Genomic DNA, 17,154 nt, shown 5'->3' with positions numbered 1-17,154 from the left:
CTCTGCACACTGCAATCTCCACCTCCCGGGTTCAAGTGATTCTCCTGCCTCAGCCTCCAGAGTAGCTGGGATTACAGGCTCCCACCACCATGCTCAGCTAATTTTTGTATTTTTAGTAGAGACAGGGTTTCACCATGTTGGCCAGGCTGGTCTCCAACTCCTGACCTCAGGTGATCCGCCTATCTCGGCCTCGCAAAGTGCTGGGATTACAGGCGTGAGCCACTACACCTGGTCTTCTCTGTAGCCTTTAAGTCCTGGTGTCCACTCAAGAAATGAGAGCACACTAGCTGAATGGATGAATGAGCACTTCCAGGTACCACTGCAACCATAAGGCATTCATCCAAACCTATGGGTATTCCACATTTTTAATGATATCCAAATAACCCAAGCATAGGTTAGATTTTGTTAGAGAATGGAGAGCTCACACAGATTAGTCACAAAAGAAAATTACTCAAGTTCCTGTGCCCTAGGCATCCTGACAGGGCAAGAAGGTGGTAGAGAAGAAGTTCCCTTGTGCACAATTACTTACTTGTAAGCCAAGGTCGCACTGAAATGCTGTTGGATGTAAGCCTCCAGAACGGTGTTGAAATGCTGAAATTTCCGGTCTGCAATGAGTCCTATTATGTAAATCTGAGGAAGATGCAAGGCAGCAGTATTTTCAGGGCAAACCCAGGGCAGGAAGCCATCTTTACCTGGCATAATTCAACCCCCATTAAAATCCTTTGCCCAGGAATTAGCTCACTAATACATAATGAGTTCTCTTTACTAAGGTAGCATCTTCCCAAAGAAAATGTTTCATGAAGTGTGCTGTGGGGTGTTATAAGATGAAAAGGATTTCATGGTCAAATAGGTTTTGAGAAATGTCAGGTTATCATTATTAGACTGTCTTTCTTATTGCAAAACTTTTTAGAATCTTTAATATACTTATGTACATTGTGAATCTCTAAAAGGGTCATGCAACATTCAACACTTCCCTAAATTAATTAATCAAAGTATATGTTTGTCATGAAACATCTTTTCTGAGAGCTAGCATTGTAGGGTACTCTCTGGGGAAGCACTTGATTAAGCCACAGTTGTCTCTCAGTAACCTCTTTAAAAATGCAAATATCCATGACACAAGGGGTTAACACTTAAAAACTTTGTTGGGCACTGATTCCCTAATGCAGATGTTTCTTGTGTTTATTTTGACATAACACTGAGAAAATCTGAGTCGAGATAGGGAGAGGACAAAAAGACCATAGGGGAGGACTAAAAGAAGGAAGATCTGGATGGTACAGCATCATGAAAAGTTCTGGGTGGGTAGGAGAAATGTAATGATTAGTGAGCTGGAGGAAATGGGGAGAAGAAGGTGAAAGGAAAGCTAAGAAACATTTTGGGTGCTTTACAACCTAGCCAGGGACTAGCTCCCAACATTCATAGAAAGCAGAAGCAATCATTCACAATATCCAGCCTCATGTACCTTCAGCCAGTGTCAATCTGACATCAGCATTTAAAATTCCCCTTTCACCCACCATGCCTCATGCTTTCAAATGAACTGGCAAGAAGCAAAAGGAAATAGCATCTCATTATTGGTCTTGTTGCCAAACATTACAACACCTCCAAAGAATTCATGAAAAAGGCCATGAGGGCCATGAGGGCCATGAGTTCTCAGTATTTTCACAGTAAGACATACATTAATGCCTGTTGTCACTAGACACTTTTCCCCTCTCTCTTACCAAGGCATCAAAGACGAGGATGTCATATTCATCACTTTGAGAATGCTCCATCATGATGTTGAAGAGGGCATCCAGAGTATCCTGGAGAAACTGGAAGAAATAACGAAGGTTGCACTATTTCAGAAACAAGACAAAGTGCAGGTGAACCAGCAATCCCACTCCTAAGTATCTATAAGAGAATGAGAGCACACATCCACCACATGTCATGCTCAAAACGTCTACAGTAGTTTTACTCACGAGAGCCAGAAGTTGGAGGAACCCAACTGCCCATCAACAGCAGAATGGATGCACGGATGGTGGCATGTTCACACTAGAGAATACTACACAGCTGGACTAAAGTGCAAACTACTTCCACAGGCAGAAATGAGGATGATTCTCACAAGCATTATATGCAGTAAAATACATCAGGCACAGAAACTACACTCTTCACTATTCCATTCTTATGAAATTTGAGAGTAGGCAAAAACCCATCTACAATGATGGCTGTCAGGACAGTGATTACCCCGGGGGACTACTGGCTGAGAAGGGGTATGAGGGAATCTACTATAATGCTAAAAGTGGTCTGTATCCTCTTCTGGGTGGTGAGTACACATGATGTGTACGTGTGTAAAAATCCATTATGCTATACTCTTAAGATAACTGCTCTGTATCTATTTCATCATATGTATATCATATTTAAATAACAAACTTTTTTAAAAAAAAAAAGAAAAAAGAATGCAAGAGGAAGACAACAAAAGCCTCATCTCTTCCATGACTTCTCCAAGCTACCAAAAGGCTATAGACTTTATTAAAGTGGTGTCTTGGGGAGTTACTCTGCCATTGCTGAACGAGGTAGATGGGTCAGTGGTATACATTTACAGCATCTGGAAATTCTGCCACTGCTTCTCCAGGTAGAGGCAATTAAATAAAACTTGATTTTCCTCCCTCCTAAGGGATGGGTCAATATTTCCTATAATCCCTCAAAACACAGAGCTACCATATAAAGATGTTTAATCTCAGAATTTCTAGCTGTATCAAGGAAACAAGATCTCCAGGACCATTGGGAAACACTTGTCCCAATTCATAAGGCTGGAGAGAAGGGTTGCTTTAATTAGATTTGCACTTCAGACGCTTTCTATTCTCCACTACCATGTGGATGCAATAATACATCTGACATTTGCATTGTTTTCTGCTTATTTCACTTAAAATGTAAGCCCTGATGTCTTTCCCTTTCCCATCTTTAATACATAATGCTCTCCAAGCAGCAGAAACCAAGAATACTTTTTATTTCTAACAATGATGTGTGGGTAGTACTAACAGATCATACTACTATATATATATGTATATATACATATGCACACATATATATGCTCACACACATACATACATATATATGAATATACATATATATCAACATATGACAACAAAAATAATAATTACCATTTATTGAACTTTGTTTTATATGCTTTGGTTTAATTGTTGTGTACTATGTGTAAGAGACTGTTGAGTAAGTTTTAAATATTATCACCTTGAATGCTCATAACAGCCCTGAGAACTATGTCACTTTTATATTATCACATAAAGTTGGCAAGTGGGAGAGCTGGGATTTACACCCAGGCTCATCTATTTCCAGAGATTGAGCATAACCATTGTTTTCTGGCACCCAACATTCAGTGCCATTGAACCAAGTCACTCCCCTGGATTTCCCAATAAAGATTCCTCAAGGCAACTCGGGAGAGTGTATCCTACTGTTGGAAGAAAAGTTTCCCCATGTCCTTCAATACCTTGTTTTTCCCCTGAAGCCACCCACATGGAGAGTTCTGTCACTAGTGTAAGAATACAAACAAAATGAAGCCCCACTGACCTTCACCACTTCCTCTCCATCCACAATCTTCAACTTTTCTAAATTCTCCTGTAGCAGTTGAGGCTTCATACGCCACTTCAGCAAACCCAGCAAGCCCACTAAAATAGAGTCCAGACATTCAGAAGTATCATTACTGGCCTAACTGTCCATATCAGGACCTCCTTGGGTCTGCAAGCACATGCACACATGTACACACACACAGACACACACACTCCCCACAGACACAACTCTTGATGACCCCATTACCATTCTGAGTGAGCTTTGTGGAGCACACCAGGGTGGAAATGGAGAACACATCCCGGGAGCTGACAGAAAGCCCCCCAACACTGCTGGAGCTCCTGCTCAGCGTGGCCCCCTTGTTTTCCACATGGTGTCGATAAGAAGGAAGGGTCAGGTATGCGCTGGCATCCTCCATCTTCTTGCTGTCCCCCTGGAAACAACACTTGGTTACTGCCCCAAGCCAAGGCTCCATGCCCAATGCCACACAGAGCTTGCAGCAGACAAATTAGACACTGTGAAGTGGGGAGAGTCATAAAGAGTGAAGAAAATCATCAGAGAAGCAATAGACATTGGCTGGTGAGGCAGGACTGTTTTTCCACAATATAGGTAAGAATTCAAAGACACATTAATAGAAAGGGGGTTGATCCACCAGGTGAAAGCTCTGTGAACCTCATTAATGGCAAAATAAAAACAGAATTGAAAATTCCCAGACAGTACATTTTAATTCGTCCTTTTTTTGAGACCATAATATCTGCTCACCAGCAAAATAAGGACTCTAGCTTAAAGAGGAATTTAATGGCAAAGGCACTAAGTAAGAGTGTGCTGGGATCTGGACCCTGTTTTGCCATTCACAGGTCTATGCTATCTTGAATACACTATTTTGCCTCTTTGTGTCTCATTTTTTTTTCATTAGTAAACTGAAGACAATCATCATCCCTACTTCCTAGAATACCTGAGCAGATAATATGGAATAATGCATATAGAATACATAGCAGAGTGATACACACATAAATGAGTGGCATGCTAAAATGAATGACTAGAGGTAGGCATTACAGAAGATAACATTTATCTTACTCCGCACCAGGAGTGAAACCAAGTGTTTTATATGCCTTGGTTCATTTCATTTAAGCCTCATAACAAACATATGAAGCAGACACTGTTATTATCCTCAGTCAAGGAAACTTGGACCTAATGGGGGTAAGTAAAAGAAAATTGACTGCAACTAGGCCTCTGACCCCAAGGAGTTCACATTCTGTCAGGGAAGAAGGGCTTTCAAGCCAAGAACTCTATGTGTGATAAATGAGAAAACAGAGGCTGTACAGAAGAAAGGGGGTTTTCTGGAAAAGTCAGAGAGACTCAGAGAAGAGTACAAGAGTACTATGAGATGAAGCCTTGACGAGGCTGTGTTTGCCATGCATCCCACAGGCAAAAGGGCAATTTCAGCCTACAAGGCTAAGAAAGCCAAGGGCAAGGGTGTGATCCATGTGCTGGCTACTCAACCTTGCTCCACCTCACAGCCATACACTTGCCTCCAGCCAGGTGCTAGTAGATGCATTCTGTTGTCATAAGAGGACATGTGGAAAAGCAGCAGGTAAAAACCAGACAAATGCTCCTCCATGTCTCAAAAACAGTCCAAGTCTCATAATGTAAAAATAAAAATAGTGGACATCTGCACTCCCTTTATAGTTTAGATGGCCCTTTTGCATGGGTCATCCTAGTGGGTTGTCATAAATATTGCCATAACTGCTTAAGAAAAAAGAAACTGAGACTCAGGAAAACATGTGAGATGAGTCCAGGCTTAGTCAGCAGCAGGATCAGGACTGCAGGTTTTAATATTTTCCCATTAGCTACAATGCAGCATCTCTCAAATGTTTATTGTACATCCTCTACACATGCCACAGAGGTCCCTACAGAGTCAAGAGTATATAACAGTCATTAACAATAACCTTTCTGTAAATAACAATAACCTTTTCCATGTATTGAGTTCTTCTATGTACTCATCATTGCTATGTTTACATCCACTGTCTCATAATTTTCACAAATATTCACTGAGGGCACAAAGATGAGGAAACAGAGGCCCAGAGAAGTCAAGAGTTTATAAGAGGCCACAAAGTTGGTAAACTCTGGTGTGTGTGATTCTGGGGTCCCTGCTGTTGACCACTAAGCAATTTTGCCATCACCCCCTTTCTTCCTGCACTCCCCTCAGTGCAGAGCTCCTTCCAACTCATGGTACCTTGAGGACAACTAAGTCATGGAATCCATCGTGTAGAGTAGTCCCATCTTCTTTCATCAGCTTCACATAGGACATGGCAAAGTTCTTTTCTCCTTTATCTTTAGCTGGAAATAGCATTGTGGGGTCAGGAAAGAAAATGATACATGGGCCACCCAGCTCTTCCATTCTTCTCCCCTTAGGGGGAGGTGCAGAGATGCCATTCAGTATGGTACTCACATTCCAGAGATGACCGATGTCGAAACATGAATCGCAGATGGATCCTCTGCATGTCTTCAATAGGGACAGCCACCTCAGCAGACAGAAACAGAGCTCAGAACACAATGAGTTAAAGGGCCCTCCCCACTGCACCCCCCCACACACTTCCACAGCAGCCTGACCATTTAACTGAGAGAGCTGCCTGCTGATTTACAACCCATCCATCGAGGCTGATGAACTGTAAATAAATTACAGAAGAACTAGCTATGAAGAGAAAATAAAGTACCAAATGTAATCCATTTGGCAAATTGCATTCCCAGCCAATGAAAAGAGGTCTGTAAATTATAGTGAGGAAAAATGAGTCTCCCCAAATTGATATAAAAGTCACATAACTTTAGCACAGGATTTGATGCACTGCAAACTGCACAATGCACATTTTCCTTACACACTCCAGGAGTTCTGGCAATTGCAGCAGGGATTAGCAAATTAACAATGGTTGTTAGGGGGTTTGCTTGAGGATTCTCATTTATGCAAATTAATAAAAATGCTTTAATCCAATAATATTTGGAAAAATCCTAGGGTTCATCTCACCCTTGATCAGACACATGTCCAGATGTTTTTGATTCCAAGGACACTGAGCTAAGACAACAACCCACTGGTCACCCAGGCATCCCTGTCCAGTGAATGACCCACTGGTACCACTGATTGTGATGCTTTCAGCCTGGCTCTGTGCTGCCCACCTCCCAAAGTCTCACAGCTCCTCTGCAATCTGAGATTCAGGCCAATGCAGAGAAGGTTAGCTACCTGAGAGAAGGACACTGATTTAAAAAGGAATACATTTGTACTGTACAGATGCCTATTAAACGCCAAAACAAATGTATACTTGGGGGCACTTTCTGTTGCAGAAAATGAGGCTTGAGCCTGAGGAGGTCCACCATCCTGTCTATGTTTCAGGCAGAGCAAAGGAACTGAGGGTCTCATGGGTAACTGCAGCCAATTCATCCTTTCCCTGCGTGTTGAATGTTCACTAGAAGCTACAATCATGTGGGGTGCTGGCCATGCTGATACAAGGCAGAGTCCTCACACTCAAAGAGCTCATTGTTCCGTGTTACACATGGGGCAATGTGTAACAGCCCTGTGACAAGGGCTAGCAAGGAGATACAACTGAGGTGCAAGAGAGAACAGAGAAGGGAAACCTGACCTGGTACATTAACTTTCTGACCTCAGAGTTGACCGGGTCATCAATTTGAAGGCATTGGGTATGGGGAGACACACTGAGCAAAGTAATAATATGTGTAATAAGTGGAGAACTGCTGGGGTTTGAATAGCTCTCACTGAAAAGGAAGTCATGTGTGCATCTTGTGTTTGGAGTCAGAGCCCGGGGGGAATAAAGAATGCTGCTAATGATAAGGCAGAGATATCTGAAGCTATGATCAAGCTTCAGTGTTCACTGAATTAATTCCAAATCCTTATTCCAATGCAGGTTATTCCTTTCTGCTTAGTGTGACGATCTGGTAATGTAATATTTGTAGTTAATGTCACTTCTGTCAAGGAATTATTCCAAAAGGGCATCTTTCAGGCATTATACAGCCTGTGATAGGCTCACATTGGCTTGCAAGCTCTGTCACTCCTCATTGCTGAGTAGAATGGTGCAGCTTGATGAACTGGGCACCACCCACAAGAGGACTATTTGACAATTCCACTTTGGTTACATCCTGCACCAAGGAAGGGTGATCAAGGGAACCAGGGTGCTCACCCACCTGGCCTCCATTTCCACTGGCTGACAATACCACCAGACACATGCTAGGGGGTCATTTCAGATTCAGAGAGGTGCCTCCAAGGACCCTAAGCTCTTACAGATGGTGACTTCTGCTATAACCTAGAGCTAAAGAAGTTTTTCTGTCACTCTATGTCCCTCCAGTATGTTCATGACTGGCCTCAGAATTGAGTTAGATATTTCATGAAGAGAAACATAATATATCCTCATATGTTGTTCACAATCACATTGATCCATCAAGCCTCCCACCTGCTTTGGCTAAAACAAAGAATTTCTAAAATATGTTCAACAGAATCCTAGCCCCAGGATATGACACCAGGAAAAAGGAAAATGCTCGGTAGTCAATGAGTTTTGGGACGTGCTCTGCATTCTTATTTCCTTTTGCAGATCTGCAGAGCACATTTACATCTCAAGGGCTCTAAGAACTTGACATAAGGAAGCCTTTAACTTCTATATTTGTTCTCAAGTTTCTCACATTTGACCAGGAAATGTTATTTTAATACATTTAATGTATGAATTTTTTTTTTTCTGAGAAGGAGTCTCTCACTGTCACCTAGGCTGGAGTGCAGTGGTGCAATCTCAGCTCACTGCAACCTCCGCCTCCCAGGTTCGAGTGATTGTCATGCCTCAGCCTCCTGAGTAGCTGGAACTACAGGCACATGCCACCATGCACGACTCATTTATTTATTTATGTATGTATTTATTTATTTTTAGTAGAGACAGAGTTTCACCATGTTGCCCAGGCTGGTCTTGAGCTCCTGACCCCAGGTGATCCACCTGCCTCAGCCTCTCGTAGTGCTGGGATTACAGGCATGAGCCACTGCACCTGGCCTAAAACGTTATTTTAATAAAACACCACTTAGTATTCCACAAAACATTTTGCGGGGAGATGCCATATGAGACGGACCTGGAGGGAGACTGCATCAGATATCTGGAACAACTATACCTTCCCTCTGCCTTCTCCCCACAACTACACAGAGAGGCACAAAGCTGCCTGCCACTACCAATTAGACTGCCTGTAGAGGGGTGGTTAAAAAACAGGCAAGGGTCAAGTGTTTGAAGGGCATCTTGAAGGAATGCAAAATCTAGTTCAATTTTGCAGACTGAGATAACTGCCAAGTATAATCAAGAGTTGTATTAATTGAATAAGTACTCTCTTCCAAGGACTTGTCTGACAGTATTATGTGTATTAAGTCCTTTTACTTCCACAATCAACCTATTGCTCCCATTTTACAGGTGAGGAAACCAGGGCACAGAGCAGGTGAATGACTTGCCCAAGGTCACACCATTGGTGAGCATTAGGGCTGGAATACGAACCCAGACTCTCTGGGCCTAGGGTCTATGTGCAGAACTGCCTTGCTCAACTGCTCTCATTAAAAGGAAGAAGGCTGGGCGTGGTGGCTCATGCCCATAATCCCAGCACTTTGGGAGGCCAAGGTGGGCAGATCACTTGAGGTCAGGAGTTTGAGACCAGCCTGGCCTACAAGGTGAAACCCCATCTCTACTAAAAACACAAAAATTAGCCTGGTGTGGTGGCACATGCTTGTAATCCCAGCTACTCAGGGGGCTGACACAGGAGAATCACTAGAACCCGGGAGACAGTGGTTGCAGTGAGCAGAGATGGTAAAACTACACTCCAGCCTGGGCAACAGAGTGAGACTCTGTCTCAAAAAAAAAAAAAAAAAGAAGAAGACTGCTAATTGTTCCAGTCAGTATTCTGCTCCCTCAGCTTGCAGAGATGAGCACAGACCCAGAGCCAGACTGCTCAGGTTTGAATCCCAGCTCTGATATTTCCTAGCAGCGTGGTCGTGGTCAGGCTACTTACCTGTTCAGTGCCAGTTTCCTCAACTATAAAATGAAGGAAATATTAGTACAAACCTCACATGGCTGTTGTAAGCAATACATAAATTATTTAAATAAAGCACTTAAAACAGTGCCTGGTTCATGGTAAGAACTAGACATGTGTTTGCTGCTATTATTAATTATTACCTTGACTGTTTCCATCCAGCGTGGCTGTTTGACTTGATAGTACACAACGGAGCGATACTCATTCATGGGCTTGTCCCCTGCTCCCACGCAAATTGCATTCTGACCCAAGAAAAACAAAGTGAGGGAAAAGACTACAGAATTGTCATTTTCTGTGCTTGTGCAGGTTTGGTCCCTAGGCCACGACCAGCCTTAGGGCCTGGGCCAACCCTGCCTTCCCTAGCCCTCATGCCAGGTGCCCATAATGGCTCTTTCTCTATTACAGATTTACACAGGAGTGCCCCAGCCACAGGACTGACAGGCACTTAACTACAGAAATTCCATTACTTCCATTCTGGAAACCACTGGAGTGCACCAGGGCATTGATGTGGCTGCCTTATTGTAAGTGACAACCAGCCTTGGAGTTACTGCACACTGCCAGTCTTATTAATCCTATTTGTTTCCTAAATGTGAATGTGCAGAAAGTTTACTAACAGGCTCAGATCAGCCAAGCAGCAACTCTTTGCGATGAATTTCTACAGCTAACACGTCAGGGCGGTGGGCAGTGCTGGACAAAAGGAGAGAGCACAGGCTTCAGAGAGACACATGAGCACCTGCCTTAAAGAACAAGTCTGGGGTGAGGGGGTTCCGGGGAGGAGGCTCAGTTCAGGTCACAATAATGGAAACATCTTCTTGGTACTCCATGCTGTGCACCGGGGTATAGGAATGGGTCAGACATTGAACCTGACGTGAGCTCACAGTTTAGTGCAGGAAACATTAGGGAACACATCATGACAGCAATGCAACGTGATGACAGACATGTGTACACACTACTGTTGGGCACAGAGGAAGGACACAAGGACAGGTGAGGAATCAGGGAAGATTTGTTGGAGGCAATGACAGTTGAGAATCTTGAAGAAAGTTTCCAAGTTGGCACACAGCAGAAATGTGGGAGGGGCTTTCTGAGCAGAGAGTGAGCACAGAGCACACATGTCCAAGTGGAACATTTATTCCTTGCCATAAAAATCACCCTCAGAGGTTCAGAAAGGAGCTGACTCACAAGGAATGACCTCCTGGTCACATACAACAATGCCTACTTCTATGGTCATTCCAGCCGTTTGGCCCCCAAACAAGATCCAAGCTAGGATTACCCAGAAGGGGCCCGAAGTGTGGTTTTTATATTAGGCCAAACAATTTTCAACCCTCAAATTGCCAGATTCATAAGATTTGGTTTTGGAGCCCCAGCCCCTGAAATTGCAAACTGTGTGCCTCTCGGCATGTTGATGGTGAGCGAGTCATGCCTCTCATGAGATTCAATCAGATTCTCCCGTGGGTCCTTGACCTTCAGCAGGCTGAATCACCAAAGCTGGCCACATACAGGCACTCCGTGAGCCCTGGCCAACCATGCTAACCTGGGGAAAGGAAGACTCGCCCTTCGCACTGGAAATCTCCCCGTGGGCTTCCGAGGTATGGAAAAGGAATGAGCTCAGTTTCAATATTGACTGACAGTACTTGCAGCCAAATCGATCCATTTGAAAACAGACTACACAGCAGTCCTTTCAGAATGTATCTTTAAAAGAAAAACAAGTGTAACCAATGAACCAGAACTGAGTGAAGACACACAACTCTCCTTGTTTTTCCATGGGATGAAGCCTTCCAGAACTTCCCGAGGCACTGAGCTAAAAACATGCTTCCAAAGTCTTTCTAACCATTTAGAGTGGGCTTTGTGTCCAGCATCACGCTAAGCCCTGCACACACACCACCTCGCTTAATTCAGTCCTCATAGCCACCTCTGATGCTTACTGTCAGCATCCCCATTTCACAGCTGGGTAACCTGAGTCCCTGAGAGATTAAGCCACTTGCCCAAAAAGTGGCAAAGCCAGGACAACATCACAGACCCTCTAAATACTCATCCAGTGTTCCTTCTATAAGAACCTAGATGCCTTCCAGCCTACAAAGATTTATATCTGGTGACATTTATGGGCTTAGAGTTTCTGTAGTTACAGTAAATCCCATGTAGCTTACAAAATCAGAAACTACACATATATCTCTGGTGAAAGTAAAACTGCCACATGGCAGGCAACTGGATCTCACAAAACTGTACTGATGATGAAAATTTTTGATTTCCTAAGGCTGGAGAAAAAAGTCTCAGTACCAGTCAGAGAAAAGCCAAAGATAGTGCCATAGGCCTCAGCACTTCAGAGAAATAACAGTGTTGGGAAGTGCACTGAGAGAGCATTGTGACCAGGGACTGAGCCCAGTTCTAGGGAAAATATACACTGGTATATATCTCAAATAACACTGTTCCATAATTTTCTACATTGCCTATCCCCATGGCCCCCAATTAACAGTGAGAGCCCCTCATAGGTGTGGGAGACTTCAGGTCAGTTGAAGAAAATCTGAGTACGGATCAGAAAGCCTGGAGGCGTTCATGTTGGCTTGGCCTTAGAAGAAACATCTCTGCAGGAAGAAAAACCAGGCTCCTAACACATGTCCTGTTTACTTGGTAGGAATCAGGTGAGAAAGAGATGACACCAGGGATGTGAACACACTTTAGGAAAGACAGTGTTCTCCTCTCACAAGACCACATCATGGGATGTCGATTAGCATGCCTAAGGTAGGAATCAGGCTGGGAGCTCAGTATACCCTTCTAATAATAATAGCTACATTTAATGCACACCTATTATGTAGATTACCTCATCTGATATTCACAAGAGCAAAGTGCCATTGCTGGTCCTATTTTCAGACAGAGACTCTCAGGCTTAGAGAGGTTATGTAACTGCCTCAACGTCCTCTTACTAATTCAGGCAGAGCTGGGCTTTGCACCTGGCTGTCTGGCCCCAGGGGTCATGGTCTTAACCACTATCCCATACTTCCCCTATCCCCTGCCTCCACCGCCTCAAGTTGGGTGGTCTCAGAAGAACAGAGGTTTCTTGGCCCAGCATCTAAGCCTTTCTCTTTCACCAGAATTTGCTTCTGGCTGGATTGCCTGTTTGACTCCCTCAGGTCCCTCAGAGGGCTTCACCCTGCACTTGGTCCTCTTCTCTGAATGTGACCCTCCCTCCTGTTGCTGGGTACTTACTGCAATACTAGGTGCCTTATACCTATGGCGTGTTTTGTCTGTTTGTTGAGAAAGGGTCTCACTTTGTCACCCAGGCTGGAGTGGCTGGGGTGCGATCTCAGCTCACTGCAACCTCTGCCTCCAGGGTTCAAGCAATTCTCGTGCCTCAGCCTCCTGAGTAGCTGGGATTACAGGTGCTTGCCACCACACTCAGCTAATTTTTATATTTTCAGTAAAGACAAGGTTTCACCTTCTTGGCCAGGCTGGTCTCAAACTCCTGACCTCAAGTGATCTGCCCCCCTTGGCCTCCCAAAGTGCTGGGATTACAGGTGTGAGCCACTGTGCCCAGCAGCATGTTTATTTTTTAAATTTTTTAATTTTAAAATTTTTAATTTTTGTGGGCACAGTGTGTGTATACACACACACACACATACACACACACACACATATATATGGAGTAAATGAGATGTTTTGATAGAGGCATACAATGCATAATATCACATCATGGAAAATGGGGATCCATGTCCTCAAGCATTTATCCTTTGTGTTACAAACAATCCAATCATATTCTTTTAGTTGTTTTAATACCTACTCTTTTGTTTAACCTGCAACCCCACGAGAAGAGGTTATTATTTCTTTTTACACATGAATAAACTTGCCTATGATCACACAGCTAATAAGAGGGGAGGCTGGAATTTGAACCCTGTCTGCCTGACCCCAGAGCCCACCCCATTAGCTTCTCTGCTATGACCCCTCCTGAGCAAGGCCCTTGACACCCCAAGGTGAGCCATGAGCAGGCCTAACCTCCTCTGCCCTCTGGTCCTGCTCTGCCAAAGACAGTGTGCATGCACCTAGAGCAGGAGGAGAAATCAATATTTCTAAAGGGGAGCATTTCCACAGGAGCCCGCCAATATCAAACAGAAGTGTTTGAATGTACTGACTGACACTTAATTGGGCAGTAATATTTATTTCTACAAATAGAGAAAGAAAAGCCTCCCACAGGCTTCCTAAGCAATTTTCAATAGTCAGTCAACTGAACTCCCCCAGAATTTCCCTAATAGAGGAAACCACAAATCATCACCATGCCCCACAGTTCCCTTTCCATGTCAGCCCCCAGAATACCTGCTTATCTACTCATCTCGGATAAGTGCATCTGCTCAGCCTGCTCGGTAGTGACTTGAAAGGGTGACAAAAGTGGAAGAAAGAATGGTTCAGACAGGAGATAAGATGGCTGCTTGCCTGTTAACTGTGTCTTTTAATTTGTCCTTTGGCAGCATGGAAGGTAAGCGTATCGATGTTTCAAAAATGAAGCTGAGGTTAAAAAGTTCTCTACCAGGGAAGCTGGATAAAAGTAACTTCAAAGCAATGGTCTCTACATTTGGGAATTGCAATTTCCCTTTCAGATAAAAACCCTCCGCTCCTTTATGTTCCTTTGAGTCAAGTATTTCTCACTTATTTTATTTTTTGGAAAAGTTTCAGACTGCAACAAAAGGAGGATGCGTTCAATGCTTAGATTTTGTTCAAATAGATACTAATTAACATGACCAGTCTTTATGAACAAAAAGGTAATTGTGAGGATTTCTTTACATTTAAAAAACGATTATGAATCTTCCCAAATTTGCCAGCAGTGGTTATTAGCCTCATTTTTTAAAATGAGAAATAAATTGGAGAATTTTGCTACATGTACAGGCATTGTAGTGAAGTGTCTCAGAGGGCCTGGAACCATCTCTGACATATGCTAACATTATGGCTTTGGGCGAGTTATTGTAAGTGACACGGGTTTTGTTTCCCTATCTGTAAAACGGGGCATAATAAAGGAAATGTGTCATACTATCACACAGCCTGACACATGGTAATTCCCCTGTGAATGTTAGTTATTCTTGGGTACAAAGTATCAGTCTGATCTCCAGGCCCCAAGGACAAAACTGATGCCTCTTCCATCTTCACATCCCCTCTCTGATGAACACACCCGCCCTGCTTGGCTATTTGATCACTCACAGTGGCCTAAGAGGAATATTCGCCCATGCTAAAATTTCTCCTGAGAGCTGATTTTCTTTTCAGCTAACTACTCTGTTAGGAGGAACTGAGAAACAAAACCCTCCTACACACTGGACACAGCACTGACAACCTTAAAGGAAATACAAGCAAATAAATATAAACACACATGACAAATATTGGACAGGACATATGCTGTATAAATATAGCAATGCGCTTTGCATTCCTGAATACACCCTGCTAGCTCTCTGGAGACCAATTTACGAATAAGGCTTTCCACCAGCATTTCTGGCTGAGCGCTGGGGAGTTAGATTAAGTGTTGAGAATGTCTGCTTTGAGCACATCCTGAGCCTCCACACCAGCCCAAGGCACTGTATTGATCCTCTTTCTTACCATGGACTTTGCCTGAATAAACCAGCTCAGGTTTCAATGAGAACATTTTAACTGCAGAAAGCTAACTTATAAGCTGAGACCATGCAAAAGTAAATACATACATACATACATACATACATACATACATACAAGAAGAAGTTGTGAAAGGAAAGGAACAGACATTGAAAAAAAGCTTTGGTGTGAGGAAATATCACAAGGTCTTATTATGGAACACTGCACTAACCAAGCTCAAAAGGTGTTGAACACATTATTCAACACCATCCCAAAGGCACCTGGCATTTAGACAACAGAATCAGGGAGAGGAAAAGTACGTCTTTACAAGCAGAGGCCCCCAAGGGGGACCCTGTCACCCAGAGCAGCAGTGAGTCCCTTACAGGCAGCGTTTTGCCATCCTCCGCGCACACACACATGATGACTTCCACATTCCTCTGTGTGGTCTTGTTGTACTTGTCAAAGTCACCTTGTAAGAGAGTAATGTAGATGTCGTTCCTGACATCCCCTGAGGCAGAGGGAGAGAGAGAGACAAGAGTTAGTGTGGATTACAGCAGGAGAGACGCTGACTAACTAGAGGGGATGGAGGGTGAGAAGAAGCTCCCCCACCTGGATTGGTATTAATTAAAATCAGAATTGCTTAGAGAAAGCATTTTTCCCTCATCAGGGAGGCTGGAGAAGTAGGTAACAAGGGGATGAAGGGATGCTAGGAAAACAGTTGCAAAAAGGGAAGTAGGGACACTCAAAATTGGCCATGTTTTTCTCGACATTAAAAATCATTTAATTTTCATCCTCTAGTGACACCTTCTGGGAAGGCAAAGGAAAGCTCCAATTGAATTGATCCTGTCCCATGAAAACAACCAAACATATACATCTGCCGATATTTCACTGTGTAGGAGCAGAATAGAGCAACTTTCCATGCATCCCAGGGACACAGGGTTAGGAAGGAGCTGCAGAGGATCTTCAGGAAGGGAGGCAAGAAAAATAGAAAATCTGCCAGACACAGGTAGCTCATGCCTGTAATCCCAGCACTTTGGGAGGCCAAAGCGGGCAGATCGCCTGAGCTCAGGAGTTCAAAACCAGCCTGGGCAACATGGCAAAACCCTGTCTGTATCAAAAAATACAAAAATATTAGCCGAGTGTGGTGGCACATGCCTGTGGTCCCAACTGCTCAGGAGGCTGAGGTAGGAGGATTGCTTGAGCCTGGGAGACAGAGGCTGCAGTGAGCTGAGGTCAAACCACTGTACTCTGCACTCCAGCCTAAGTAACAGAGCTAAACCCCATCTCAAAAAAACAAAAAGAAAAAAAAAAGGAATAGAAAATCCTACAAGGGGTTACACAAGTAACTGAAGTCTCAGGTAAAGCATGGACAAATAAATGACAGCACAGGCCCTAGGAGACGACCACCAGACAAATGTGGAAAGAAACAGCAAGTCAGTGAGAGCCATCGTGAACGGAAGTCCAAGACACAGGTTTAAGACACAAAGAGAAGTTTCAAAAGAGTATTACTATTGTCAAAAGACAAAATTACAACAAATTTAGTTTAAAGACCTCACTTGGCTCTATTGCAATTCTAGAATCAGGCAATGCTTCATTCCATAAAATAGAATCAGTATTCCAAAGAGCTGAGCAGAAGAGGTTGGCTTTATAGACAGAGAAGGCCTGAAGGAAGTAGAAGCAAGACAGAGTGAATTGGTTATTTCAAAGTTATTGCCCTCGTAAGGCTGAAACAGGGAAACAGAAAAATAGAAAAGTGACTGATTGTTAACATCAGGTTACTTCAGGAACTTCATTATCATGCCCATTGAAAATTGAAAATGGCCTGTCTGGAAAATAGGCTGTTTCTCTTTCTTTCTTTCTTTCTCTCCTTCTTTTTCTTTTCTTTTCTTTCGTTCCTTCCTTTCTTTCTCTCTCTCTCTCTCTCCCCGCCCCCGCCCGCCGCCCTCTCTCCCCTCTCCGAATTTCTTGCAAGATCAGATAACAGTT

General features: G+C 43.5%; 1 protein-coding gene across 1 annotated transcript in view; it reads right to left on the bottom strand.

Moving 5' to 3' along the window:
• The window catches only part of DOCK2 (dedicator of cytokinesis 2), a 446,463-nt gene that overhangs the window by 365,138 nt on the left and 64,171 nt on the right, over nt 1-17,154 (bottom strand). Inside the window, exons 14-21 of the mRNA XM_003810916.4 lie at nt 15,552-15,676; nt 9,753-9,851; nt 6,008-6,080; nt 5,792-5,895; nt 3,805-3,988; nt 3,559-3,656; nt 1,716-1,805; nt 530-630 (exon numbers count right to left, since the gene is read on the bottom strand). Coding sequence (XP_003810964.1) covers nt 530-630; nt 1,716-1,805; nt 3,559-3,656; nt 3,805-3,988; nt 5,792-5,895; nt 6,008-6,080; nt 9,753-9,851; nt 15,552-15,676 — 874 coding nt within the window. The remainder of the gene's footprint in view (nt 1-529; nt 631-1,715; nt 1,806-3,558; nt 3,657-3,804; nt 3,989-5,791; nt 5,896-6,007; nt 6,081-9,752; nt 9,852-15,551; nt 15,677-17,154) is intronic.

This window comes from Pan paniscus, chromosome 4 (assembly GCF_029289425.2).
Source record: "Pan paniscus chromosome 4, NHGRI_mPanPan1-v2.0_pri, whole genome shotgun sequence".
NCBI classification, from domain to species: Eukaryota; Metazoa; Chordata; class Mammalia; order Primates; family Hominidae; genus Pan; species Pan paniscus.
This window is presented reverse-complemented; position numbering and strand designations above follow the sequence as displayed.